Source organism: Rattus rattus, chromosome 4, assembly GCF_011064425.1.
Source record: "Rattus rattus isolate New Zealand chromosome 4, Rrattus_CSIRO_v1, whole genome shotgun sequence".
Taxonomy (NCBI): Eukaryota; Metazoa; Chordata; class Mammalia; order Rodentia; family Muridae; genus Rattus; species Rattus rattus.
This window is the reverse complement of record NC_046157.1, coordinates 88393639-88421263: the sequence shown is the minus strand read 5'-3', so window position 1 is coordinate 88421263 and position 27625 is coordinate 88393639. Positions and strand designations below refer to the sequence as shown.

Here is a 27625-nt window from a genome sequence, read left to right as displayed (position 1 = left end):
TCACAAGCACTTTTGTGACCTCATCCATCCCCCTGCCCCTAAAATCACAAGGCCAGATAACCAGCCACTCTCAACTGGGAGCTGGATAGACGCTCCAGGGAACGCTGAGACTGGGAGCCTAATCCTTCAGGCAGCAACTATGGGAGTCCATCTGGAGGTAACTCCGGACCCTTGTTCAAGGATCCAGACCTTGCTTAAGAGGGCCAAGGCCTTATTTAGGAAAGCTCTACCCTGCCCCACCCCCACCCGTCTCCACCCTACCCCAGCACTATCTGAAGCCTGGAACCCAGGGTGCACACACATATGTGAGTATGTTTGGACACATGGGTCAGAACAACCTGAGCATCCTCTATCACAGCAGGTAAGTCTGGAGAGTGAGTTGGCGCAAGCTGAAGCAAAGGGAAACAGCTTCGAGGCCCTTATGGTATGGAACACCTTCTCCCTCCAGGCAGAGTAGTAGAATAGCCTACACTGAGACCATGTGTGAGACCATGTGGTGCTTCATACCTGTTACCCCGGCACTCAGGAGGCTGCAGGCAAGACATCAAAAGTTCGAAGTCATCCTCAACTGTTTAGTGAGTTAGACCAGTCTGGGCTACTTGAGACCCTGTCTTAAAGGGGGTGGAGAGGAGAGAGGGAGGCTAGATTAAAGGAGATGGCTGAGGAGATAAAGGGCCTGACACTCCAGAAGCACGAGGCCAGACTTCAGGTCCCTAGAACCTGTGTAAACGCTAGACAGGCCTGACAGACACCTGTAACCCCAACAGTCCAGAGGAAAGACAGAGATGGGGGAGCAAGCTGGCTGGCTGGGCCAGATGAACTGGTGAGCCTCTGGGCTCAAATGAGGGACTCTGCCTCGACAGATAAGGTAGAGAGTGGTACAGGATGACACTGCACATCAACCTCTGGCCTATACACACTCACACAGACACATACCACTACAAACATACATGTCCTCTCTCACACACAGTCCCACACACCACCACACACACACTCACATGCATGCACTCTCTCTGACACACACAGTCACACATATCCCTACACACACTCACTTGTGTGTACTCTCACACACATACACAGTCCCACCTACCACCACACACACAGTCACACATATCCCTACACACACTCACATGAGTACATTCGTGCACACACACACACACACACACACACACACAGTTTGTGCACACAATTGGAACCACACTGGAGCAGTTAAGAGTTCTTACAGCAGACAAGAACTCAGCCCCCAGCACCCACATGGTGGCCCACAACCATCTGTAACCCCAGATGCATTGAATCCAATGTCTTCTTCTGGTCCCCTTGGATACTTTCACACACAAACAAAAAGTAAATTATTAAGAAAGACAGAAATCAGCTGCGTGGTGGTGGCCTCTTAATCCCAACTCTTGGGAGGTGGAGGCAGGCAGATTTCTGTGAGTTGGAGGCCAGCCTGGTCTCCACTGTGTCCCAGGACATCCAGAACTACACAGTGAGACCCTACCACAAAACAAACAAAAAACCAAAGCCACCTAATCACCCCCTCCAAAGAGTTGTCCACATCGAGACAGCAAACGAGCAGCGGGGACTCCAGAGGGAGAGAGCTCCTTTAAGGCCCAGTGTGGCCAAGTGGCCGGTGTTCTTGCAGGTTCTGGACACAGGAGAGCAGCTGATGGTTCCTGGGGATGTCTTGGAAGAGGAAAACAAGGGGACCCTGTGGAAGTTTCTGCTCTCCGGAGCCATGGCTGGGGCGGTGTCTCGCACAGGGACAGCACCTCTGGACAGAGCTAGGGTGTACATGCAGGTTTGTCCACGGGGCTGGGACCCTTTGTGGGGACAGTACAGATGGAGAGAGATGGAGTTGACGGAACTCAAGATGGATTGGAACTAGACACAGAGCTCTCAAAAAGTTGTTGCTGAGGCTGAAGTTGCGGAAGATGGGGACAGGAAGTAGTCATGTTGGGGTTAGGCTTAGAGAACTCCAGGCACAGAGGCTAACAGGAGACTAGGTAGAAAGGTTTGGAGATCTGTGGGTTGTAGGTGGTGTCTTTGAGATGTTTGCTGGGAGTGGAAGAAACTGAAGATGGACCCCAAGGCTTCATGCATACCAGAGAAGCATTCACAACTAAGCAAGGTTCCCAGACCTCCTTTCTTTTGAAAAAAAAAAAAAGTTTTTGTTTTATATGTTTTTGACTGCACATCTGTGCACTGTGTACATGTGGTGCTACTGGAGGCCAGAAGAGGGCGGTGGATCCCACTAAACTGGAGTTACGACGGTTGGGAGCCACTGCGTGGGAGCTGGGAACAGACCAGCTTCCTCGGCAAGAGCTCCTCTTGCCCCCTGAGCCATCTTTCCAGCCACCAGCCCAGTGCTCTAGGCAATAGCTGTCCCACCAGTCGCCTTCTTGTCACATTTGACTTCCAGGCATCTCAGTAAGTAGCCCAGATAGTTCAGAAAGGACTTGAACTACAATATTCCTGACTCGGTCTCCTAAATAGTTGAGATCACAGACCAGCCTTGCCAGACCTGGCTACAGTGGAGGTCTTTAGGGAAATGTGAAGACTAAATAAATGGATCTACCTAGTCGCACAAGCTATTCCCGGGGCTGAAGCCGGAGGATCTCCACTTCAAGGCCAGCTCAGACAATTTTAGTGAGAAGACCTTGTGTCAAAATATAAAATAAAAAGAGGGCTAGGGATGGCTCAGGGGTGGAACCCCCAGTGAGGGGCTGGGGGCGTGGTCAGGGTGGAGCCCCCGCCCAGAATCCCCCTTAGGTAAGGGGCTTGAGGAGGACACCTGGTGGGCTCTCAGGGCTGCATCCCCCTCTTCCTCCCCAGGTATACTCCTCCAAGAGTAACTTCAGGCACCTGCTGAGTGGCCTGCGGAGCCTGGTCCAGGAGGGCGGCATCCGCTCACTCTGGCGGGGCAATGGTATAAACGTGCTCAAGATCGCCCCGGAGTACGCTATCAAGTTCTCTGTCTTTGAGCAGGTGAGCCTGGGTTTTACCACAGATCAAGCCCTGAGAGTGCGAGCCACCCCTCCACCCGCCCCGGACGCACAGTGGCAGGCTATTCTCTCACACCCACTCCTCCTGCAGTCCAAGAATTTCATCTACGGTGTGCACACATCCCCGTCCTTCCAGGAACGGGTGGTCGCAGGCTCCCTGGCTGTGGCTATCTCCCAGACACTCATCAATCCCATGGAGGTAAGGCAGAAGCACCCGGGGGTGCCAGGGCTGGTCTGGGGCACCCCTTACCTCCTCCTTTTATTGCTCCCCTCCTTCTTCTCCCACCGTTTACATCCCTCCTCCCCCCTTTTCCACCTTGGTCTCAAGCCCCTCTCTGCCCTTCCTTTCACTTCTCTCTCCCCTTCCTTGCTCTCTCCTCACCTTCCTCCACCCTTCTGCCCTTCCCCTCGGCGGGTGCTGTTGTTGTTGGTATTTTGTTTTGTTTAGTTCTGTTCCCCTGAGACTGGGTTTCTTTATTTAACTCTGGCTGTCCTGGAACAGGCTCTGTAGACTAGGCTGGCTTCGAACTCAGAGATTTGCCTGCCTCTGCCTCCAGGGTGCTGGGATTAAAGCCATGGCTCAGCCTTACTTTTTCTTTTTAAAATGTACTATTTTATGTGCGTGGATACTTTGCCTGCATGTATGTCTGTGCACCATGTGCGTGTCTGATTTTCATGGAGGCCAGAAGAGGTCACTGGATCCCCTGAAACTGGAGTTACAGATGGTTGTGAGCCACCATGTGGTTGCTGGGATTTGAACTCAGAACCTCTAGAAGAGCAGTCAGTGCTCTTAACCACTGAGCCATCTCTCCAGCCCTGTTTTTTTTTCTTTGTTTGTTTGTTTTTTTTTGTTTTTGTTTTGTTTGTTTCTTAAAAAGTGTAGCCCAGGCTGACCTTAATCACACCATGTAGCCAAAATGACCCTAAATTCCTGATCCCCCTGCCTCCAGGTGTGCACACCCAGCACAGTCTACTTTTACAGAAGCTGCCCAAAGTCAAGTAGAAGTTCCCAGTCAGCCCTAGCTCTCCCCACAGTTTGCCAGGATCTCTGCAGTGTGACCTCCCAAGGCCGCCTTTTCTACCAGTGCAGGGCATAGCTTAGTGTGCTTTGTGTCCTTTTTCTCAGGCTGTGGCAGATGCGTGAAGATGTGTGTGTCCCAAGATTTACAGCCCCCAACACCACCCACCTCTCCAGTCCCTTGCCTCAAAGACTGCCTTCCCGGCTTCCTGTTTGACTTGTAGGTTTTCAGTCAGGCAGGGTAACCACACCCCTAAGTCCAGCACTCCAGAGGCAGAGGCAGGAGCATGTCTGTGAGTTGAAGGCCAGCTTGGTCTACAGAGGTAGTTCCAGAACAAGTAGCCCTACAGAATGAGGCCTGGCCTCAAAAAAATTTTTGGAGACATTTTTGTATTTCAGAAGTTAAGTTTTTATTTTATTTCTGGTTTCTCTCTCTCTCTCTCTCTCTCTCTGTGTGTGTGTGTGTGTGTGTGTGTGTGTGTGTGTGTGTGTGTGTGTGCAGGGTGTCTCTTTTCTTAGGGGGCAGGAGCACTGATGAAGGTTTAAGTCCAAGGTTCTGTACATGGTAGGCTAGTACTCAACCACTGAACTGCATCCTGTCACGCTTGTGTTGGTTTTTATGAAATTTTTGGTATGTCCACTTGTATATGTGCATGCAATGCCTACAAGAGGTCAGAAGAGACCATCAGATCCCCAGGAGCTGGAGTTACGAGGTGGGTCCCAAGATCAAACTCGGGTCATCAAGCTTGGACCAAACTCCTTAACTCGTTAGGCATCTCATGGGCCTCTTCTGTTTTTGAAGTAAGTCTCACGTAGCTCAAGCTGGCCTTGAACTCACTATTTATGTCAAGATGATCTTGACCTCTCAATCCTCCTCAGCTACATAGTGAACTAGAGGCAAACACAGAGTGGAAATTCGGTTGGGCCCTGGAAAATAATTACAATTAGAAGGAATGATTGGTTTCTTTGTGTAGCCCTGGCTGTCCTGGCACTCAGTCTGTAGACCAGACTGGGGTGGCCTCTGTCTCCCTAGCGCTGGAATCAAAGGTGTGCACCACCACTGCCGGCATATTTTTGTTGGTTTATTTTTTTGTTGTTGTTGTTAAGACATTTTTTCAGGCTGGTAAGGTGATGGGATGTGTCTTCAATCCCAGCACTCTGGAGACAGAGGCAGGACAATCTGTCAGAGTTTGAAGTTAGCCTGATCTTTCTTCATAGTGGGTTCCAGGCTAGCCAGGGCCACATAGTAATCTCAAAAGAAGGTGCAGGGCAGGGTTTTATTATAGCCAAGGCTGGACTGGAACTCTCCTTATATAACAGGATGATTTTAAACTTCCCATTTCTACGTTTGGGTGCTTAAGATTACAGGTGCGTGCCACCACACGCAGATTATGGGGTGCTTGGATGAGACTCAAGGCTTTGTCTAGGTACACCCTCTACCAAAGAGCCAAAGCCTCAACTTACTGGGTTTGTTTTGTTTTGTTTTGTTTTGTTTGTGAAAGGGTCTTGCTATGTAGCTCGGGTTGGCTTGAAGTTTGTGATCCTCTTGCTCCAGCCTCCCCAGTATTGAGATGATGGGTGTGAAAACCTGGATTTAATCTTCTTTAAAAAGCTCGACAGCCAGGTGTTATGTGACAGTGAGAAGAACCTGGCTGGTGCACTCTCATAAGGCTCTCTCTTCTCCACATAGGTGGCCTATCTCATGCTGCATATGCACAACTGAACCCTTGACAATACCTCCACCTACAAGTGCCAGGCTAGGGTGACAGGCCTGGCAGAGAGTGTCTAACCAAATGGACTCCTCCCGCCCCAGGTACTCAAGACTCGGCTGACCCTTCGCTTCACCGGGCAGTACAAAGGGCTTCTGGACTGTGCCAGGCAGATCTTGGAGCGGGACGGCACCCGAGCCCTCTACCGAGGCTACCTGCCCAACATGTTGGGCATCATACCCTACGCTTGTACTGACCTGGCTGTTTATGAGGTGTGTGTCTCCAGGGCAGAGAACAGAGGCTTCAGATCAGCCCGTAGTTTTCCCCCTGTTCCTTCTCTTAAATCTTGTCTTTTAGGTTATTTAAGCCAGCATTTGGGTGCTGGGAACTGAACTTGGGTCTTCTGCAAGGGCAACAAATAAATGCTTTTTACTGGGGAGATATCTCTCCAGCTCACTGTTTTTGTTTAGTACCTCAACCCCCAGACAGGGTTTCTGTGTATAGCCCTGACTGTCCTGAAACTGCTCTATAGACCAGGCTGCTCTCTTACTCAGAGATCCAAGGCCTGTTGTTTTTTAAGACGGTCTTACTACGTATCCTTGTCTGAACTAGAACTCAGTATGTACATGAGGCTAGCCACAAACTTAAAGAGATCTTCCAGCCTCTGTCTCCCAGTGCTGAGATTAAAGGTGTGCGCCATCATGCATTCCCAGATGGTTTTGATTTTGAGACAGGATCTTAGTATGTAGCTTTGGCTGTCCCTGAACTTAGAGACTCACTAGCAGATTCAATAGTAGAGGGAGTAGAGGTGTGTGCCACCATGCCTATCTTGACTCAGTCCTTATCGAGAGCACTCTTGCCTCCTTTTGCAGCTACTCCGGTGCTTGTGGCAGAAGTCGGGCAGGGACATGAAGGACCCCAGTGGCCTCGTCAGCCTGTCGTCTGTAACACTGTCCACGACCTGTGGTCAGATGGCCAGTTACCCACTGACTTTGGTGCGCACAAGGATGCAGGCACAAGGTCAGCCTGGCTCCAGGAACCATTGCACATACCTGTTCCTTGCCTTATTCCAGCTCTCTGAATTTTCTCACCCTTCCCACCAACTTCCTCTATAACCCATCTGAAACACCTTTGCTAAGTACTGAACCCACCGAAGCTCATGCTGACCCCCAATCTAATCCTACCCCTCAAATTAACATAGCTTCAGCTACCTTGAGGCTGGGGCTCAAGGTACAAAGTGTGCCTAATATGCATGGGCTCAATCCCCAGTACCATGTGAATTGGGTGTAGGAGTGTTGTTATTCCAGCAGGAGGTAGAGGCAAGGGGATCAAGAGTTCAAAGCTAGCCTCAGCTACATATGGAGTTCTGAGCCAATCTGTACCACATGATACCATCTCACAGTACATACATATGTAACAATGACCGAATGATCTCTACTAAATTCTCTCCAAGTGTGACTCAGATCCTTCGCTGTGACACGTCAGGTCACACCCAGTGCTGAACTTGTCTTTGTCTATCCCCAGACACTGTGGAGGGCTCCAACCCCACCATGCTGGGAGTCTTCAAGAGGATACTGAACCAGCAGGGCTGGCCTGGGCTGTACAGAGGCATGACACCCACATTACTGAAGGTGTTGCCAGCAGGCGGCATCAGCTACCTGGTGTATGAGGCCATGAAGAAAACCCTGGGTGTACAAGTCCTGAGCAGTTGATCTGCCCCGAACAAGAAGAGAATGGAAGACTCTGAGTTCCTGAGTCTCAAAAAGCACTCCAAGGCTCAGGCTTTAAAGCCATTTTGGTTTGCAAAAACCATCCAGGACTAGGGTTAGAAGAGTGCTGCGAGTCCCTCCAGCAGGGATATAGTCTGAGGTGGGATTCCAGCCTGGTTTTTGCAGGCTTCTCCAAGAGAAGACGCAGACATGGAATAAAGGTAGTTTTGGATGCCTGTGTCTGGGATTAGCTGGTTCTGGGTGCGGAGCTGGGAGAATAGGAGTGTATGGTATAGTTCAGAGTGCTTGCCTAGCATTTATGAGATCCTAGGTTCAATTCCCATCCTGACGACCTGGGGATCAAGGGGACCTGAGATTTTTGCATCCAGGCTGGGATAGAAGTCTTGAACCCCTGTAAAGGTATTCTTGGGTCCAGGGTGGTAAATGTAAGTTTGGATCCCTGTGGGAACTTGGAACCCCTTCTGAATCCAGGGATGGGGACAGGAGGCTTGGACCCTTGTGGGGGAACAGGGTCAAGGTTGAGAATAGGCTTGAAGTTTTGAGGAGTTGGTGCCATGGGTCTTGGAAGTTGAAGGCTCTAGGTATGAGGAAAATTTCAGGATATATCCCTGGGTGCTTCGCCCAATTTCGGGCCACCTACAAACCTATAGAAATACCGACCCCCAAGGTTTCGAGCAGGCCACGTACAAGGCCTCCCCAAGCCAGGCCACTGGGGCGCTGACTTAAGGTCAGCCCATAGTTCCAGCAGCAGATTACCACCTCCCACATCCCCTGCCATTCACTTCTGCTCCCACTAATCCGCTCTTGCCGTCTGGTAGCGGTTCCACCCCAATGCAGATGCGCTTTCACTGACTCTCATCAAAACAGGGCACTATTACTTCCGTTGCTGCCATTTGTCCATGGAGGGGTCAATCATTGAACGCTTGCTCTTGTCGCTCAGCCATTGGCTCCGAAGTCAGAGGGGCACGGATTCTGAGAAAAGTCATCAGGTCCAAATCCAAGCGCATCATCCAAAACGCTTTAGGGACTGGGTTAAATGACTGCCAATCTTGACAAGCACCGCCTCCTAAGTGTATTCATTAGCTGGTTTTTACGACTATCTCGCCAAGCGCCCGCCCAGCTCAGCCGAGAGAGCTTTCATAAGCCCCGCCCACATGTCCACGTGACAGACCAGAGCCATCACTCTTACCCTAGAGCCGCCCGAGAATGGGGAACTCACGCTTCATTGGGCCTCCTGACTTCTCGCGTGAATTCCAATTGCCCGCCCAGAGCTAGCAGCCCTCGGTTTATTGAGTTCTATAGTCGTCAGTCACATCGTGCTTCCCGCCCCCTGTGTCTTCCGGAACTCTGACTGGTCACCCGGATTTAAGACCCACGATTGGTGGATGTAGAGCGACAGCCGTATCCTACTGGCTGTTCCGCGCCGTCCGTCAAGCCGGCGGCGGGAGGAGGTGCCCCTTCCCCCCCCTCCCGTCGCCTTCCCAGCCGCTGGCTTCCCATCGTGCTCCGCGGCCGTGTGGAGCGAGGCCTTGTTCCCGCGTTGAGCCGCCGCCGCCTCCTCAGCTTGAAGCCTCCGCGCCAGGCCCGTCCCCGCCGCACCATGTCGGACTACAGCACCGGAGGTCCCCCGCCCGGCCCGCCGCCTCCCGCTGGCGGAGGAGGAGGAGCCGCGGGTGCGGGAGGAGGCCCTCCGCCGGGCCCGCCGGGTGCGGGAGACCGGGGCGGCGGAGGCCCTGGCGGCGGCGGCCCGGGTGGAGGAGGCGCGTCCGGGGGCCCTTCGCAGCCTCCCGGTGGCGGCGGTCCGGGGATACGCAAGGACGCCTTCGCCGACGCCGTGCAGCGGGCCCGCCAGGTGAGGGGGCCGCGAGGGCGCGTGCGCGCGCGGGGGAGGGGGGCGGCGGCGCGCGCGGGGTCGCGGGAGGGTCATGTGGGCGACGGGCTCGGGGCTGGGAGTCTGGGACCGTCACAGTGTGCGGGTGACCCCCTGCTTGCGTGGAGTTAAGGGTGCGCTGAAGGGGGATCTCCGAAAAAACTAGACTTTGCACTGGACCAGTCTTCTTAACGATACCAGGGCTTGCAGCCTTTGGGGTCCCTGAGGGTTGCAGTTAAATCCTTGGAGTTCCCAGGATTTTATTCCTGGGTGTACTAGACCCACAAAGGTTGTAGTCTGGGACCGTGTCCCCAAGAGCCACCCCCAAGCTTGCACCCGTTATTTCCATTCAGGACATAAGGGCTTGTATTATGAGGACCACTCTAAAGTCAGAGAGTGTTTGTGATTTGGAGAGGTCTCCTGGTTTTTCAAAGGCTTGAGCTTGAATGTCAAGAGGGTGTCCCCAAGAATCACTCTTGGGTTTGTACTAAAGCACCCCGTTAGGACTCAAGGGGTCTTGGAAATTGAGGCAGGTGTAAGAGCTATTCCTGAGTTCGTGAAAGATGGGGTCAGAGATGCTGTGAGACCCCTTTTTTGAACCCTTGGAATCTTAGGGTCCCCAAGAGCCTCTCGGGGTTTGTAAAAGTTGCAATGCAGGATGCTAGAAGACCATCATTGAGACATAAGGGCTCAGAAATACTAGCTCCCAAGACTGAGTTCTAGGTTTGCACAGGGACTGAGTTTGAGCATATACTTAGAAAGTGGAGGACCTATCTTAGCACATATTTGCACCCTCCCAGACTTTCAGCAACTACCTTTTAGAGGCTCTTACTTTACACAGTTACTCCTGTTTTCAAAACAGGTCCCCCAGTCCATCCCATTTCTGTTCCTTCTCTAGGAAGGGATTTAGTGAGGGGTGGTGAGAAGTCCTTTCTGTTGGATCTTGATGGTGAAGAGTGGACCCTTTGTTAAAGAGCCTGGGCTTTGGAGTAAGGTGGGGAAGGTGGACAGGGGACCTGCTTTTTACTGTTTGAATTCCAAAAAATTGCCGTCCTCTGGGAACATGACTTGTTTTGATGACAGTATATAGAAGTGTTATGTGCTGGTTTGACCTAGCTCAGCTTTGCTCACAACCGCACTCAGGTCTGTTCAGAAAGTTGGATGGGCTAGGCTTACCCCAGATGCTGGTATCCAGGGGTTGTCCCAAGGCCTTTGGGCTAAGGACTGTCTCCTCCCACCTAGGGAGGAGCCATTGGATTACTGCCCTCTTCATTATTATCTCTCCCTTCCTCCGAGGTGGGGTGGGCTGTAGAGTGCCTTTTTTCTGGTCATCCCCCAAAATGTCTTGATTAAGAGGCAGCTTCCCATGGGTGAGTGAGTGCTGTCAGTTGAGGTGACCCTCCCTGTCAAGGGTAGCACACTTATTTTGGTTTTTATAATGGATTAGGCCAGATCCTGAGCTCAGGATTTGGGATGTGTTTGCTGGCTTAAGGGTGATAATGAATATGTTCTCTATGCACTTGAAACTCCGAGTGTGCCCCAAAGGGGCTTTTGTTTTGGTCATATGGGGATGTCAGGTGCCTTGAAGGTAGAAGCTTGGCCGTCTCAGAATGTTTTTGTAAAGATGTCCAGGGTAAGAAACAGGAGAATTGGAAGGACCACCCTGAAGTCCTGCTTGCTGTCCAGGTCACTTGTGGGAGGTGATCCAGGAATCCCTGTCCTCCTTAGCTGTTGTTCTCTTTGTACTTAGAACTGCTTTTGGGCACAGGTCTTGACCATAATGGGGACAGGGAACCTTCAATACTTAGAAAACTTGGGACACATTCATAAAAGCTTCCAGAGTATCTATGCCCACACTCCTCAAAATCAGGGGGAGCCAAGGCTAGAGATGAATTTAAGGATTACTTGAGATGGTAACTCATCTGTACTTCTACCTCACCCTAGATTGCAGCCAAAATCGGAGGTGATGCTGCTACCACCGTGAATAACAACACTCCTGATTTCGGTTTTGGGGGCCAAAAGAGACAGCTGGAAGATGGAGGTAACTCCTGGTAGTGGCGGTGGCGGGCTTAGAGCTGAGAGTAGCATTTTTGTCCCATTGGGGTTTCAAGACAGGGGAGCCAGCCCAGCTTTTTGTTCCATCTGCCACCTTAAGTGTCAGATAGCTGAGAGAAGGACAGGTCGATTGTGACAGGGGAGAGTAGTAGGTTCTGAAGATTGCTCCTTCCTTGTGAGAGACTGACACAGGACACAAAGTAGCTCTTAAGCGGGGCATTTATTTCCTGGGCAAGTCTAACTCTAGTCTGGAAGGACCCTGTGTTGTTACTAATGTTTGTGTATTAAAAGTGAACTTTGTCACTCTGAGGTAGTGAATGACTTGGGCATGTTGCCCCTTTCTGAGCCAGCACCTTCTAACTCTCCGTCTTGGCTGTCATGTGGAACTGGTGGTGACTGTGCCTAGAACATGCCGCACCAGCTTGGGGTTGAGGTGTTGCAGGTGGGTAGTGTCACATCTGACAGACTCTCTCATCCACAGACCAGCCAGACAGCAAGAAACTGGCTTCCCAGGGAGACTGTAAGTCCACTGGGTATATGCAAGCAGGGGCATCATGGGTTGGGGTCGGGGAGCCCAAATAGATACTAAGCTAGACTCTGCTTTGAATCTCTCTTCCTAGCAATTGGTTCTCAGCTGGGACCCATCCATCCTCCCCCCAGGTAAGCTGTTTATTGGCCTCCTGCTGACTCTGTTTTAGGGGCTGGAATAGAGGCATCTCTGGGGCCAGGGGATGCTGGAGGGTGGGGAAAGGGGTGCACTTGTGTCCATGAGTATGCTCTGTGAACGGTGTGGGGGTGTGGATTGTAGCCATTGTAGCAACGTGGCTTAGCACTGGCTATGAGTGGTCAGATGCTCCCAGGGAGATTAGAACCTGTGGAGTATACTGCTGTCTGGCTGCCTCAGATGGCCTGGGATAAATATGATTGGGCTGTTGAGATGGGCCACTTGTTTTCTTTGAATGAGTCTGTAATTCATGAAATACAAGGGACACTAACTAGAGAATGAGATGAACTATGTGACAAGCCTCCTTTTTACTGATATGTGGACTGTCAGTGTGGTATAAAATGTGCAAGGTAGAGAAGCCGTACGTAACTCAGGCAATAGAGCACTCATCCTGTATTCCCTCCCAAATACCCTGCCTCAAAACAAACAAACAAACAAACAAAAAAAAAAACAGGCAAAATGATACACATCTACCATCTTACCACATGGGAGGTTAAGGCAGGGGGTCAGAAATTCAAAGCCAACCTGAGCTGAGCTATAAATGTTTTCCAAAACCAAATTCAAGTGTTCTTACCCAAGGAAATGGGATTGCAGTGGGCCATTTCTAGACTCTGGCCCTGAAGCCATTGCCCTTGTGTAGTAGCAGCATGTGCAGCAAAGACCTGGAGCTTCAAAGGGTTACCAGGCCTTTATTTCCAAGGAAAGCTGTGTGGTTTTTCCTCTAGCTGGAGGCTGATGTTGAGTGTCTCTTCCCACAGGACCTCAATGACAGAAGAGTATAGGGTTCCGGACGGCATGGTGGGCTTGAGTGAGTGTGGGTTTCCTTGATGAGGGTGGAGACCTGAGAGCCCCTGGCTGCCTCTGGCCAAGGGATTTCTGTGTGATAGTGTCCAAGGGACAACTGGTGGGGAGCCTTGGTCTGGGTGTCCTTACTTAGCCTTCACCTTTCTTTTCTTTCATCCAGTCATTGGCAGAGGTGGTGAGCAGATAAACAAAATCCAGCAGGACTCAGGGTGCAAAGTTCAGATCTCACCAGGTATGGCCCTCCATTTGTAAACTTGCCTGGGACCCCAGAGCAAAGCTGGCTCTGCTGGGTGATACTTCCTGCAGCAGTACAGCTCCAGGTGCCACAGTGGCAATATTTCTACTATATTTATTTTTTTATGTGTGAGTTGGGGGTGTGCACATGTCATGATACATACATGGAGGTCAGAGGTTAGCTCTCCCCCCATTATATAGAACCCAGATATTGAACTTAGATTATTAGGTTAGTGGTGAGCACCTTTGCTCCCTGATCCGTGTCCCTGCCCTTGTTTTTTTCCATTCTGCATTTGGGGTAGTCTGGGGGTGTGGGCCTGGGCATGGAGGCACCACTTTCCAGGTGGCAGGCAGGCTCTCAGGCTGCTTGTGTCTGTTCGTGTGCATGGGAGCTTCCTTTAGATTTGAGCTGCGATCCTGGATGCTGTTAGGAGTAATCCTGAGCTGATTTCTGGAGTCTCCCCCTTCTCCCTCACTATCCTCTTGCCTTGACCTCTGGGTGCTAGGAGGATGTGGTGCTCTGCGTATCTACCTGCTAAGTTCTGTCTTCCCCCTGGGCTTTAAAGAAGCAATCTTCTAGTGTCTCGTGGCAGGGGAGTGGGGGTGGGGGCGTGATTTGTAGGAGAGGGCTGCAGGCTGCTCTGGAAGTTTCCTGTCCCTACTGCAGCAGCCCCTCTGCACTGAGCCCCTCTTCTCTGCAGATAGTGGCGGCCTCCCTGAGCGCAGTGTGTCCCTGACTGGAGCACCTGAGTCTGTCCAGTAAGTCCCCAGCTGGGTTTCCTGCAGGAGTTAGTGACACCTGTCTGTCCTTCCCACCAGATTTCTCCCTAGATCTTTGTGGACCATTTGCCCCCCCTCCCCCTCCGTCTCCAACAGCCCCAGGTCCTTGGCATCCATCAGATAACTCATCTGAGCTGGGTGTGCCGCCCTGTTATCTTCCCAGAAAGGCAAAGATGATGCTGGATGACATTGTGTCTCGGGGCCGTGGAGGCCCCCCAGGGCAGTTCCATGACAACGCCAACGGGGGTCAGAATGGCACAGTGCAGGAGATCATGATCCCTGCTGGCAAGGCTGGCCTGGTCATTGGCAAGGGTGGAGAGACCATCAAGCAGCTGCAGGTGTGTGTTGGCACAGGCCGAAGCACTAATCCCCCACATCTCCAGTGCCCCTGAGATTGCCTCTGACAGGCCACTTACATTGCAGGAGCGGGCTGGGGTGAAGATGATTTTAATTCAGGATGGCTCCCAGAATACAAATGTGGACAAGCCGCTGCGGATTATTGGGGACCCATACAAAGTACAGGTAAGCTCCTAGGAAGCATGGATTCTAGAAGGCTTCACTGTCCATCCAGCCTTGCCTGGCTATTGCCAGCAGCAGCCACCCCCAAACTCCCTAAGCCCTTCAGCTTCTTGCCCTGGATGAACAACCCTCTTAAGGCATTTTGCAGCTCCACGGGGTGCAGGTGCCAAGAGGTGGGTGCAGTGGCAGCACACTTGCCTGTTGTCACTGCTAAGTGTGGTATGTTCACAGCAAGCCTGTGAGATGGTGATGGACATCCTGCGAGAACGTGACCAGGGTGGCTTTGGGGACCGCAATGAATACGGATCTCGGGTTGGCGGAGGCATCGATGTGAGTGCAAGCACTCCAGGGAGTGGGCAGCTGGGAGCAGGGCAGAGGTAGGGGCACACCAGGTGACTATGCCTCCTGGCCTCCCAGGTGCCTGTACCTCGGCATTCGGTTGGTGTGGTCATTGGCCGGAGTGGAGAGATGATCAAGAAGATCCAGAATGATGCTGGTGTGCGCATCCAGTTCAAGCAAGGTGAGGGAGGAGTGCCCAGGTGCTGGTGCTACCCCCACCTCTTGCAGGCCCTCAGTGCCTGCAGAGATTTGGTGCCTAGTTCCTGTCAGTTGTTTTTCTGGAACCAGTCTCTAAGATTGCTTAGTTCTGTGGACCTTGAAGGTGGGAGGATGCTCAAGCTGTTAACTCTGAGTAGATAGATGTGTTCTGAGGAATAGGACTTCTGCTTGTTCACATGGAGGCAGCAAATCAGAGTTGCTGATCTCTCAGGGTACTTGGCTTTTCTTTGAGTAGTATCTGTTCTTGGTGTTAGATGACGGGACCGGCCCTGAGAAGATTGCTCACATCATGGGGCCTCCAGATCGGTGTGAGCATGCAGCCCGGATCATCAATGACCTCCTCCAGAGTCTTCGGAGTGGGCCCCCAGGTCCTCCAGGGGCCCCTGGCATGCCCCCTGGAGGCCGGGGCCGGGGCCGAGGCCAAGGCAACTGGGGCCCTCCTGGAGGGGAGATGACTTTCTCCATTCCTACCCATAAATGTGGGCTGGTCATTGGCCGAGGTGAGTCCCTGAGGCTCTGCCCTTTCCCTGCCTGGCTCTGCACCTGCCAGCCTTTCACTAACCGTGGTCCCACAGGTGGGGAGAACGTGAAGGCCATTAACCAGCAGACAGGCGCCTTTGTGGAAATATCTCGGCAGCTGCCGCCCAATGGGGACCCCAATTTCAAGTTATTTGTCATCCGGGGCTCACCCCAGCAGATTGACCATGCAAAGCAGCTCATTGAGGAGAAGATAGAGGTACGTTCCCAGGTGCTGGTGAAGGTGCCCTCTCCCCGTTGGATTGCTCACTGTAGCTGCCACTTTTTCCCTTAGGGTCCCCTCTGCCCAGTTGGACCAGGCCCTGGGGGACCAGGCCCTGCTGGACCCATGGGGCCTTTCAACCCTGGACCCTTCAACCAGGGGCCTCCAGGGGCACCACCACAGTGAGTACTCCTTGGCTCCTGGGTTGCGTTTAGTGTTGTGGGACCTGGAGAAAGAGGGACAGGCCCTTTCTCACTGGGCTATATGCAGCCCACTGTGATAGGTGCCATGAGACTCCACTGCCTTTGACCTTGGTTCTGTGTCAGCCCCAGCTTTCTTGGGAGTTGGTAAGGATTTCTATTTTCACACCCTTGAACCAGTTCTCATGGCCACTTCTCTCCTCCCCTGCAGTGCTGGTGGTCCCCCTCCTCACCAGTACCCGCCTCAGGGCTGGGGCAATACCTACCCCCAGTGGCAACCACCTGCCCCTCATGACCCAAGTAAGTGTCAATACCACATAGGAAGTTTGGGGAGTGACACCAAGCCAACTACTGTTCCTTTGCTCAACCAACATCTCTTCCTTTAGACAAAGCTGCAGCAGCGGCTACAGACCCTAATGCTGCCTGGGCCGCCTACTACTCCCACTACTACCAGCAACCCCCAGGCCCCGTGCCAGGCCCTGCCCCAGCCCCTGCAGCCCCACCTGCGCAAGGGGAGCCCCCCCAGCCTCCACCTACTGGCCAATCAGACTATACCAAGGCTTGGGAAGAGTATTACAAAAAAATTGGTAAGTTCAGTGCTAGGGAGCAGAGGGTATCCTACACAGGGTCCAGCTTCACTGACACACTACCCTGTTCCTCAGGCCAGCAGCCCCAGCAGCCTGGGGCGCCCCCACAGCAGGACTACACCAAGGCCTGGGAGGAGTACTACAAGAAGCAAGGTAAGCTGCTGGGTGGGGACAGATGGGGATCCTGGTTGGGGAGGTTCTTCTGACAGCCACTCATTATCCTCTCTGTGCCCACAGCACAAGTGGCCACTGGTGGGGGTCCTGGAGCACCCCCTGGCTCCCAGCCTGACTACAGTGCCGCCTGGGCTGAGTATTACAGACAGCAGGCTGCTTACTACGGACAGACCCCAGGCCCTGGTGGCCCACAGCCACCTCCCACCCAGCAGGGACAGCAGCAGGCAAGTGGGAACTGCCACCCTCCTCCTCCTCCTTTCTCCTTCCAACCCCCGGCCACCGTCCATCCTGCCTTAGTGGGTAGCGCCGGAAACCCTTTCCCCTGCGGGGTGTGCCCTTGATGCCAGCCTCGGGCGCGTGGCCAGAGTCTCCCAGAGCCCTGCAGCCCCGCCGCTGGGAAGCGCTCGATGGGTGCAGAGGCTCACTGAAGAGGCTTCTCCGGTAGCCACTGTTGGTGCGACGTTGTCGGGTGCTGGGGGCACCGGCTGCAAAGGTGGAACTCTGAACTGCTGGGGTGTCCCGGGTGGGGGCAGGAAGTGGGGACTGTGCTGGGTACCATGCCGGTTGCTGAACCCGCTCGCTCAAAATCTGGCCACTTGGGAAGAAAATGTCTATTTTTTTTCCCCGTCTCAGCATCACTATTTTGGGTTTTGTTCTTTTTTATTCTTTTTTTTTTTTTTTTCTTTTTTTTTTTTTTTCTTTTTTTTTTTTTTTTTTTTTTTTTAAGCCACCATCTTTATATCCCCCATGTTCAAGTAATGCGTGTTGCAGGCGGCCCTGGCTCTGCTGGGATGTGAGGGGAGCCCACTGAGGGACTGGGCCCTCCTGTTGGCGAGGACACCTCTGGTGTGCTTGCCTCTGTGTCCCGGTCTTGTCTGTGAAGTGGGCATGACGATAGTTGCCACCTTCCAACCTACCTCACAGGGGTGTTGTGGGGACACCATGGTCTGAATGTTGTGACGCCCAGCCGCCGCCTCCCTCCTCTGTCCCCCTCCCTCCTGGCACTTCTCCCCTGTGTGCCCTCTTCCACACCTCTGGCTTCTGCTGCAGACTCCTCCTCCTCTTCCTCCTCCTTTCTCCTGTTTCTCCACCAAGGAGCAGTCTGACCAGTGGAGTCCCCAAGACAGACAGTCACAGCCCCCTGCTTAGCCTGTGGGGGCTTGGGCTCGGCCTCTTGGCCCACTGCCTGGAGTCGCAGCCTCTTGTAGCCAGGCCGCCCTCCTGCCATGACCATTCCTGTCTCTCCCTCTCTGCAGGCAACTGAAGCAAATGGATATGAACTTCATCTGTGAAAATATTTTTTCCCTTCATTTTTGTTCCATTTGGGGGTTTCTTTTTATTGGTTTCTATATTTGATTGGTTTGGTGAGAGAACAACGGCTGCCTAGGGTGCAAGGATCCCCTTCATGCTGAGGCGCCCTCTCTCATTCTGTGTGTCTCACATCTTTTTCCTTTCCAAAATCGGGATCCTTCATGTTGAGCCAGCCTTAGAAAATAGCGAGAATTTAACCTCTGCCAAAAAAAAGAGAAAAAATGTAAAAATTAAATCACAAAGAGCAGAACAAAACCTATAAAATGATATATATATAGAAATATATAAATCTTTATCCCCCAGCCTTTGAGCCCACCCTCTGAGGGAAGCGATTCACTATCTCCCTACTGTCCGGGGCCCTATTGTTTTTAAATAAACTTTTTAAAAGGAAAGAAAGTCACTCTTGCTATCTTTTTTTTTTTTTTTTTTTTTTTTTTTTTTTTTTTTCTTTTTTTCTTTTTTTTTTTTTTTTTTTTTTTTTTTAGTTAGAGTTGGAACATTCCTTGACCAGGTGTGGGTGTCACAGGCCCCTCCTGTCCCTGCCCATCTCTCTCTGTCTGTCTCTCTCTCTCTCTTCCCGCCCCGCTCTCCCCTGGCTCCTCCCTATACCCACCCCAACCCCAGGACTGGCCTGGTACGTTGTCATCTGTTGAAGATGAGATAAACTGAGAAAAAAATGAGAACAAAACAAAAAAATTGTATGGCAGTTTTTACTTTTTATCGCTCGTTTTTAACTTCACAAATAAATGGTAACAAAACCTCCCTGTGTCTTGCTGGCTGCAGTCTGTGCCCTTCCAAGTAGGCCTCTGAAGCAAATGTGTGCTGTTTTTCCTAGGTGTCTAAGCATGACCCTGATGATGAGAGGGTGTGGGGATTTTGTAGAGGATAGCAGTGCTTTCCTGACCTCCCTCTTCAGTGAATGGGGTGGAGGGTGGAGTGTGGTGCAGTCCCTGAAACCACCTATTTTTTGGGGAGCCCTGCCCAGCTGTCTCTGCACTTTCCCTTTGGGACCTGAGGAACCAGGCACTGAGGAGGGTCCCTGGAGTTCATGTTCCCATGGATGTGGCCATACTCGTCACTAAGTGCTGCCTCGTGGAAGCATCCCATTGGGGGCACAGGCCTGACTCTGTGTATGACTTACAGTCATACACAGTCCTGCGTGAGTGATACCCAGGACAAAGTAGACAGTGCCAGGGGTTCCCTTCTGTGATCAAAATCAACCAGGGTTGCAACCAGGCATAGCAGGTGTAAAGTGCTAGTAGTCCCAAAGCCAACGTGCTGTGCTTATTAGTAGCCCCAGCCAGATGGGAGGCTTGTGGGCCAGCAGGGATCCTATGCTCCAAAGCTGCCTTCAAACTGCCATGCCTTGCTATAATAACCAGAGTCCACAGGATGCAGTGGCAGCTGCCACTTCTGGGTGAGGTTGGTTTCCCTCCAGCTGTGCTAGGTACCTGTCTGCCCAAGGGATCCTCTTAGCACCAAGGACTCACCTGCTGTCTGCTGTGGAGAAGGGTAGGCGAGATGTTGGCCCAGTCCTACCTAGCTCACTGCAGACTCTCAATGACTGAACAGCACTTGGCGAAGATGCTTTCAGGGGCTCCTTCAGCTAATATCTAGGGGAGAAGACATCAAATATGCAGCCCATGGCAAGAGCTATGCTCAGCCCCTCGATGCAAGTCCTGATACAAGCAGGTTTGCTGTATTGAGTGCCATCCCATGTCCTGTGACAGTGGGTATGGGGGTGGGGCGGGGGTGAGCCATGGAGATCCCCTGGGTCCAGAGAACAGAATGCACAGTCCCCCATGCTTGCTTCCCATAGGGATGAGGACACCACCAAAGTTCCAGGGCTTCACAGCTATTCAGGTGTCAGTTGGGGACCCCATTGTAGCTTCAGAAACTGGAAGCACATTCACTAGCTCACACCTGTTTTTTTTTTTTTTTTTTTTTTTTTTTTTTTTTTTTTCAGGGCTGGGGACCTAACCCAGGACCTTGCGCTTCCTAGGCAAGCGCCTACCACTGAGCCAAATCCCCAACCCCTAGCTCACACCTGTTATCCTAGAGCTTGGGAGACTGAGGTAAGAGGGTTAAATGAATTCAAGGCTATCCTGGACTCCGTGAGGCCTCAGCCTGTGCCGCCCTAAGGAGAGGGAATCCCCCTCCCCCCTTTCATACTGGAGAAAGTTGAAGACCCCAAGCTCACTAAATGGGGCTTGGGGCTCACTTCTGGGTACCCACATTTCTCAGAAGGTTCTTTTGCTGGTAAAAGGTCAGGACGGGCTCACATAGGGTGTAGTGTGTCTCTAGGCGCTTTCGGATGGCCAGCTCTGAGTCATCTGCCCGGTGCTCCACCTGTCCTCGTCGTAGCACTCTGCGCACCATGGTCTCCATGGAGCAGTCAAACACTATGACTATGTTGGGGGCCCTGCCCACCTAGGCAGCAACCAACAGAACCCTGAGGAGAGAGCCTTGCATCCTTTCCCAAGAGACCATGAGGCTGGGGAGACATTAGGCCTCTGGTCTATTTTAAGTGCCTATGTGTGCACTCATGGAGGCCAGAAGAGGATATCAGGTCTCTGGGAACCCTAGTGAGTCGCCTACATGGATGCTAAGAAACTGAACTCGTCCTCTACAAACAGCAATGTACAACTTTTAAACACTTTTGAGCAAAGTATAGTTGGCTCGTTCCTTTAAATCCCAGCACTCCGGAGGGGGAGGCAGGAAGATCTGAGTTCAAAACCCAGTCTGGTCTACAGAGCTACTAATGGGGTGGGGTGTGTGTGTGTGTGTGTGTGTGTGTGTGTGTGTGTGTTTGGGGGTGTTTGTTTGTTTGTTTTTTGAGATAGTGCCTGCCTCCTCCCCAGTGCTTGGATTGAAGGTAAATGCCACCATGCCTAATACAATAGATGCTCTTGACTGCTGAGCCATCTCCCCAGCCTGCAACCTCGTTTTTGAGACAGAGCCTCTCACTGGCCTGAAACTACAAGTAGACAAGACAGTGAGCTCCAGAGATCCCGTCTCCCTCATTCAAGAGCTCAGATCAAGCATATATACCACACCCAGCTTTCTGTGTGGTTCTGGGGATGGAACGCAGGCTCACACACTTGTAGGGTTAGCACTTTGCTAACCTAGCCATACCCTGTACCCTTTGAGTTACTTTTTGAGTCAGAGTCTAGCTGTCATGGAACTCCTCATCCTCCTGCCTCTGATGCCAGATGCTGGAGTGAGTTACAGGTGTGCACAGCCCCACTATTTTATTTACTATTATTTAGAGACCAGATGATATTATATACTGAAATCTAGCCTCAAACACTCCTGCTGCCTCAACGCCCTGTGTGCTAATGCCATAAATCTTTTGGTTCTTCTTTTTTTTTTTTTTCCAGAGCTGGGGATCAAACCCAGGGCCTTGCGCTTCCTAGGCAAGCGCTCTACTACTGAGCTAAACCCCAACCCCGCCATAAATCTTTTATTTTTTTTTTTTTTTTTTTTTTTTGGATAGGGTCTCACTATACATCCCTGAAACTAGTCATAAAGACCAGGCTGGCCTGGAGCTCAGATCCACCTGGCTCTGTTTCCCAGGTGCCCATTAACCATGTGTATGCTGTCTTACCCTGTTGTTCTTTAGACAGGGTCTCATGAAGCCCCGGCTGTCCTTGAATTCCCTATGTAGCACAGGATGACCCTGAAACCCTGATCCTCCAACTCCCTAGTTTCAGTTCTGGGATGACGGGTATGCACCACCATGCTTGGTTTCTTGCTTCCAGTGGGGTCAGGGACACCACCAAAGTCCCTTACCCTACAGCCTTGAGCTAACACAAGTGGGTTTTCACTTCTACACTTCTAAGCCCTGGGGATGGAGCCCATCAAATATGGGAGGTGAATACTCTATCCTCTGAGCCTAGTCCCACCCAACCTGAGGCTTGATTTGCAGTGGTGGGTAATGCATGTGTAGAGCCTGAAGGTTCTTTCTCCCCCTGCCCCTCCACTGGCCTTTCCCTTTCCCACTGACCCTGCCACAGTCACACGTGCATGTTTGGTTTTGGTATTTCATCTATTAGTGGAAGGGGGAGGCCTGTGTGAAATTCAAAGTATGACTTTGTGGAAGTCTGCTCTCGTCCATGTTTAGGGGGATCCCAGGGACAGAACTCAGGGTTGTCAGGCTTAGCAGCACTTTTACCTGCTGCACATGTGTGCAGTACCAGAGTGCTAGTGCCCACAGAGGCCAAAAGCAGGGGGTGCCCGTGGAGCTACACAAGTGGGCGCTGGAAACTGAACTCAGGTCTTCTGGAAGATCATTGAGTGCTCGCAACTACTGGATCATCTTTCCAGCCACTTTCTCCCTCTTTTTTCCATCTTATTTTGAGACAGGGAGTCTTCTCTGTGTAGCTCTAGCTGTCCTAGAACTTTGTGGACCAGGCTGGTCTTAAAGTCAGAGATCCACCTGCCTCTGCCTCCAGAATCCAGGGAATTAAAGGTGGATTGCCGCTGTCCAGCCCTTTTTCTATGAAGATGCTTGCTCTGTACATCCCCTACCGACTGAAGAGTGCAGGCTCCATGCTGGCAGGCAGCTGTCTCCTCCTAACCACTACTTCCTTAGTGCTCTACAGGTCCAGGCGCCCTAAACAAGAGAATCCACCTGATGCCCGTTCCGTAACTGCCCGCATTCTCCACACTTCGCCTGTAGTTAACTCAGAGCACCTTACTGTCAAAGCGAGTTTGTGTGTGTTCAGTATGGGCCAATTTCTTCCCTACATATATTTACCTACATGTATTTACTCTGTCCATGTTACACACGTTATGACATGTTAGTGCATGTGTGGAGGTAGAGAACACCCTGCAGGTGTCAGTTCTCCTTCTAGCATGTGGGTTCAGGACTCAAACTCATCTCCTCAGGCCTGGACATGAGCCCCATTACCTGTTGCAAACTCTAGCAGGCTCCACCCACTGCTTTTAGTCTGAGCCTCATTACATGTTTGGATATGGGCCTGGTCAGGAGCCAGGGCTAGCTATCCATGTGCATCTCACAATCCAAGAAAGCAGTGTCCACAGACTGCATCCCTGAACCACACCCCCAGACCCTCACTTCAAAAACAAAATACCAGCTAAGCAGTGGTGGCACATGCCTTTAATGCCAGCACTAGAAAGCAAAGGCAGGTGGATTCCTGAGTTTGAGTTCTAGAGCCAGAGCTACACACACACAAAAAAAAACCCTGTCTCAAAAAAAAAAATTCTGTGTGGGTATCTTACAGTGCCGCCATGTACCCACATACAGAGTGCACAGTTAGGGCTGCTGCAAGACTTGGTGATAGAGTACTTGTTCTTGGAGAGGACCTAGATCTGAGTCCCAGCATACACATAATGGCTCACAACCATCCTAAGTCCAGTTTCAGGGTTCCAATGCCATGTTCATACCTACCCCTTAAAGGGCACAAGGCATGTCTGTATAGACATACATATATACAGGCAAGATGCTCACATGCATAAATTGAAATATCAAAAAAGCAAGGAACTGGGGTTGCAGAGGTCTCAGTGGTTAACTCAGTCCTGAGTTCAATTCTTAGCAACCACATGGTGGCTCACAAACATCTGTAATGGGATCCATTGCCCTCTGGTGTGTCTGAAAATAGCAACAGTGTACTCACATGCATTAAATAAATAAATAAATAAATAAATAAATAAATAAATATCTTTAAAAAAGAAAAGAACAAACAAACAAAAAGCAAGGAATTAACTGTTATCTGTCCAGCCTTCTGTGCTGATGTGTGCCTGTGTTCTTAGCATTCAGGAGTATTGCAGGGACTTCCAGGTCAGCCTGGCTACATAGAGAGACACTGTCTCCAGAAACAGCACAAAACACAGAGAAGCCAGCCAGCCAGTGCTGTCTCACTTCTACTGTCCCAGCATCAGATGGAGGCTAGCCTGGGCTACATGAAACATTCTGGGACTGAGGCTACTACTCCATCCTGACTCCCAGCCCACACTTCCCTTTGGGTTACAGAGTTTCACATTTTAAGAAATTGTGACTAATATTTAAACAAGGCGGGGGGGGGGTGTCAGCTTCTGCAGCACAGCTCTCCCATAAACCCTACTGGCTTGGTAACGTGGGTCCTGCACATCCCCATGGCAACAGCAGTGTGAATGCTTCCTAAGCCCATTGGCAACACTCTCCACGGATAAATTCACCCTCTGGAATCTTCCATAGGTTTGCACCATCAGCAACCCAATTTCTTCCTGCATGTGTTTGGGAGTGTGGCAGCCAGAGGTCAGCCAGCACGAGGGCCTTGTTCAGTTTGTATTGTTTGAGACAGGAATTCTTTTTACGGAATTCCCAGCTGAACTCCAAATGTAGCTTAGGCTGGCCCAGAAATCACAATCCTCCTGCCTCACAGGATCCCAGTGCTGGGGTGACCAGCATATACCTCCAAGTCGCATGTGCAGGCTGGGCAGAGCGCGTTGGGTGGAGGGCTCACCCAGCATGCCTGAAGCCCTGACTTCCATCCTCAGCATATAAACTAGGAGTGGTGGCACAACCTTACCATCTCAGCACCCCAGAGAGAGGCAGGAAGAATAAGAGTTCAAGGTCAGCCTCTCTTCTGTTAAGGAATTTGAGAGCAGCCTAGGATATATGACATCTGAAGGAAGCGGGAAATGGGGGTGGGGATCAAGAGAGGAAGGAGGAGAGGAAGGAAGGCTCTATCTCCCAGCCACAGGTCCTCTTATGTCCATCCACTAGGGTCTTATGGAGGGTGGAGAGCGGTTGGTCTGGAACCTCCACTCAGGTAGCACACCCCCCGAATGGCTCTCGTCTCTGGGGGGGATCATGGTCACTCACAATCCGCTCAAACTCTTTGGCCTGTTTCAGCTCTCTGGGGAAGCCATCGACGAGAAAGCCGCGGCTCTTTGGATAAGACAACAAGTTGTCACTGACCATGTCCAGAATGAGACCCTGGGAAGGAAAGGGCATGGACTCAGAATCTGCCCCTCCAAAGAGGCCAAGGGCTATGAAGGTCATTCAGTTTGGCCCTCCTGTAGGACAATCGCTGACTCCCTCTCTCCTTACATGCTTTTAAAAATAATTTGGGGGCTGGAGAGATGGCACAGAGGTTAAGAGCACTGACTGCTCTTCTAAAGGTCCTGAGTTCAACTCCCAGTAACCACAACCATCTGTGATGCACAGTATTCCCTCTTCTGGTCTAAAGGCAGCTACACTGTACTCATATACATGTAAATATAGACTAAATATATCTAAAATAATAATTTGAAGTTACTTCTGATTGTATGTCTGTAGGTTGTGTGTAGATATGTTCAGGTGCAAGCAGGTGCCCCAGAGGCCAAAGAAGTAGGATCCCCTGGAGCTGGATCTACAGGCCATTGTGAGCCACCTGGGAACTGAACTCGTGTCTACAGAGCACTTAGTTTCGGGTAACAGCTAGTCACCTCCCCAGCAACTAGGCATGGAGCCCGAGCTGGCCCTGAATTCAGAGACTCCCCTGTATCTGCCTCCTGAGTGCTTGGCTCTTTTCTCTTTCCTTTCCCCCAACCCCTTTACACCCAGGTACTGAGCCCAAGACCTCACAAATGCTAGGTAAACCCTTGTTCTCTGAACGAGACTCACAGACTCCTCAAAGTCTGTTTTAGAGACAGAGTCTCACATAGCCAGGCTCGTCCTTAAACTCAGATATCCTCTTGCCTCCGCCTCCCCAGTGTTGGGATGAAAGGTGTGCTTTCAAGTCCAGTGACCTGGAACTGAACTTACTGCTTCCAGTGTCCTGGGACACAGGCTTGCCCCACTCTGCCCATCAATAGCTTACATTACCTGACACGCCATCAGTCTAATGCTAGGTAAATGGCTATACTTTGCTGTGTAGGGGAGGAAGCGTATCCCTGCTCAGCAATGTGCTTCCTGGGTATTTTTGGTAGAGTCCGTTGGATATGCAGGTGTGCAGTTTATGGGTACAGAAGCTGATTTGTTTAAGTAATTTATGTACTTAGGGTCTATGTAACCCAGGCTGACCTTAAATTCCCCATCTTCCTGCCTCAGCCTCCCGGATTTGGGGACAACAGGTGTTTGCCACTTCATGTGACTTTCTTCTTCCCTCCCTCCTTTGTCACCCCTCCCCCATGACATAGCCCAGGTTAGAATCTTTTTGTGTGTGTGTATGTGTGTGTGGTGGATGGGTAGACTCTTATAAGTTTATTAGATCTAAAAAACAGTTATTAGATCTCTATATTATTTATCTAGCTGGGGAAGGGTGGTGCATGTGCCATTCACAGGAGTCAATTCAGGCTGTGAGGCTTGGCTGCCATCTTTGGCCCCTGGCACGGGCTGAAGTGTATATGTAATAAAGGATGCCTTAGAACTCCCCATCCTCCTGACTTCGCCTCCCAAGGACTGGTTGCCCAGCATGTACCCAGTTTCTGCATGGCTGGGGATGGGACCCAGGATTTTTGAGCATGCTAGGCCAGTGGCTTTTTTTTGTTTGTTTGCTTGTTTTATTTGTGTGAGTGCTTGTATGTATGTCTGTACACATGTGTGAGTGTATGCAGAGTCCTCAGAGGCCAGAAACCCTGGAAATAGAGTTGACGGATAGTTGTGAACTGTTATTTGGGTGCTGGGAATCAAACCCAGGTTGGGGAGGAGCAGCCAATGTCCTTAATCCTTATATCGTCATAGCATTGTCAGATAAGAACAGTGTTAATGCAGCAAGGCAGTGAGTGGCTGGGCCAGAAGACCCTGTCCGGCCATGCCCCTGTCGCCTGTGAACGCTCACCGTGGGTACCAGGAGTCCCTGCTGCATGATGTCCCGGATCTGCCGGCCCCTCTGGGTGCTTCTCTGAGCCTCCTCCCGCAGCAGCTGGCCCAGCTCCACGTGGTAGAAGCCGTATTTCATAGCCATGTTTCTGCACTGGGTCCCTTTCCCGCAGCCAGGCCCCCCCACCACAAAGATGATCAGAGGATACCTCAGGATGTCTATGGTGTTCAGGGAAGAAAGTGGGTACTAGTACGAGTCTATAAGAGACCCTGGCCTCACACTGAAGGCTCCCTCTGTTGAGCAGGCCACCGGCCTTTTGCACAGACCTCCATGAAGTGCCTTACTGATTCCATCAACCCATTTTACAGATAATGAAAGAGGAAGGCCCTCAAACCCACCCAATAGCACCCTGCTCCACCCACCATGCGGTCCTTTCTATCCTGCCTGCTTGTGCCTCTAGTCACACAACCCTTTCCTCTTCTTCACAGTCATGGTTCTTTGTTCTTTGTCCTTTTTGACTCCCTTTGGTCTTCCTAGCCAGCCTTTGTAACTCACGGTGCGCTCCCCCAAAGTGAAGAAATGAATGTCTCCGCTACTAGATACATCAGTGGAGTCAGTTGTTTATGGTTCTGTAAAGACTATCGGGGCTGGGGATTTAGCTCAGCGGTAGAGCGCTTACCTAGGAAGCGCAAGGCCCTGGGTTCGGTCCCCAGCTCCGAAAAAAAGAACAAAAAAAAAAAAAAAAAAAAAAAAGACTATCATGGAATCACCATATCTCATCCTTCTCAGGTTCAATGTCTGTGCCACCCTTGACCCTCTGAGGGTCCCAACTCCTATGAGTCCCGCAGGCTCCCTTTTTCT

The 27625-nt window shown here is 51.3% G+C and overlaps 3 protein-coding genes across 4 annotated transcripts; 2 read left to right on the top strand and 1 right to left on the bottom strand.

The window, feature by feature from the left end:
* Positions 1-77: 77 nt before the first annotated feature.
* Positions 78-7669, top strand: Slc25a41 (solute carrier family 25 member 41). The gene is made up of 7 exons (XM_032899464.1): positions 78-157; positions 1643-1798; positions 2833-2985; positions 3094-3201; positions 5834-6001; positions 6602-6749; positions 7254-7669. Exons 1-7 carry the CDS (start codon positions 140-142, stop codon positions 7439-7441), a joined length of 939 nt encoding a protein of 312 aa, XP_032755355.1. The 5' UTR covers positions 78-139; the 3' UTR covers positions 7442-7669.
* Positions 7670-9059: 1390 nt separating this feature from the next.
* On the top strand, positions 9060-18776 carry Khsrp (KH-type splicing regulatory protein). 2 transcript variants are annotated; one of them, XM_032900799.1, is made up of 19 exons: positions 9060-9311; positions 11274-11370; positions 11866-11904; positions 12005-12044; positions 12867-12916; positions 13073-13144; positions 13848-13905; positions 14090-14264; positions 14350-14448; positions 14677-14775; positions 14863-14965; positions 15258-15503; positions 15579-15739; positions 15815-15924; positions 16154-16242; positions 16329-16529; positions 16605-16682; positions 16767-16927; positions 17960-18776. In XM_032900799.1, the coding sequence occupies exons 1-19, from the start codon at positions 9060-9062 to the stop codon at positions 17993-17995; spliced, it is 2166 nt and encodes a 721-aa protein (XP_032756690.1). In that variant the 3' UTR covers positions 17996-18776. The 2 variants fall into 2 exon arrangements, with proteins under 2 accessions (XP_032756690.1, XP_032756688.1); XM_032900797.1 differs by having other exon boundaries at positions 16767-18776.
* A 734-nt stretch (positions 18777-19510) lies between these two features.
* Positions 19511-27391, bottom strand: LOC116898068 (adenylate kinase isoenzyme 1). Its single transcript, XM_032899462.1, has 4 exons — positions 26783-27391; positions 24844-24957; positions 20250-20444; positions 19511-19627 (listed from the first exon to the last, which is right to left on the bottom strand). The coding sequence occupies exons 1-4, from the start codon at positions 26906-26908 to the stop codon at positions 19559-19561; spliced, it is 504 nt and encodes a 167-aa protein (XP_032755353.1). The 5' UTR covers positions 26909-27391; the 3' UTR covers positions 19511-19558.
* Between the last annotated feature and the right edge of the window lie 234 nt (positions 27392-27625).

Bases quoted from the DNA above. Each gene is read 5' to 3' on its own strand.
- LOC116898068 (XM_032899462.1), bottom strand. From the start codon at position 26,908: ATGGCTATGAAATACGGCTTCTACCACGTGGAGCTGGGCCAGCTGCTG. The intron at 24,958-26,782 runs GTGAGCGTTCAC...TTTCCTTCCCAG, and splicing joins AGGGACTCCTGGTACCCACG to GGTCTCATTCTGGACATGGT. The intron at 19,628-20,249 runs GTGGGTACCCAG...CTTCTCCCCTAG, and splicing joins AAAAGAACCTTCTGAGAAAT to ATATTAGCTGAAGGAGCCCC.
- Khsrp (XM_032900797.1), top strand. From the start codon at position 9,060: ATGTCGGACTACAGCACCGGAGGTCCCCCGCCCGGCCCGCCGCCTCCC. The intron at 13,145-13,847 runs GTATGGCCCTCC...TCTTCTCTGCAG, and splicing joins CAAAGTTCAGATCTCACCAG to ATAGTGGCGGCCTCCCTGAG. The intron at 15,740-15,814 runs GTACGTTCCCAG...TTTTTCCCTTAG, and splicing joins TCATTGAGGAGAAGATAGAG to GGTCCCCTCTGCCCAGTTGG.
- Slc25a41 (XM_032899464.1), top strand. The intron at 3,202-5,833 runs GTAAGGCAGAAG...CTCCCGCCCCAG, and splicing joins CACTCATCAATCCCATGGAG to GTACTCAAGACTCGGCTGAC. The intron at 6,750-7,253 runs GTCAGCCTGGCT...GTCTATCCCCAG, and splicing joins CACAAGGATGCAGGCACAAG to ACACTGTGGAGGGCTCCAAC.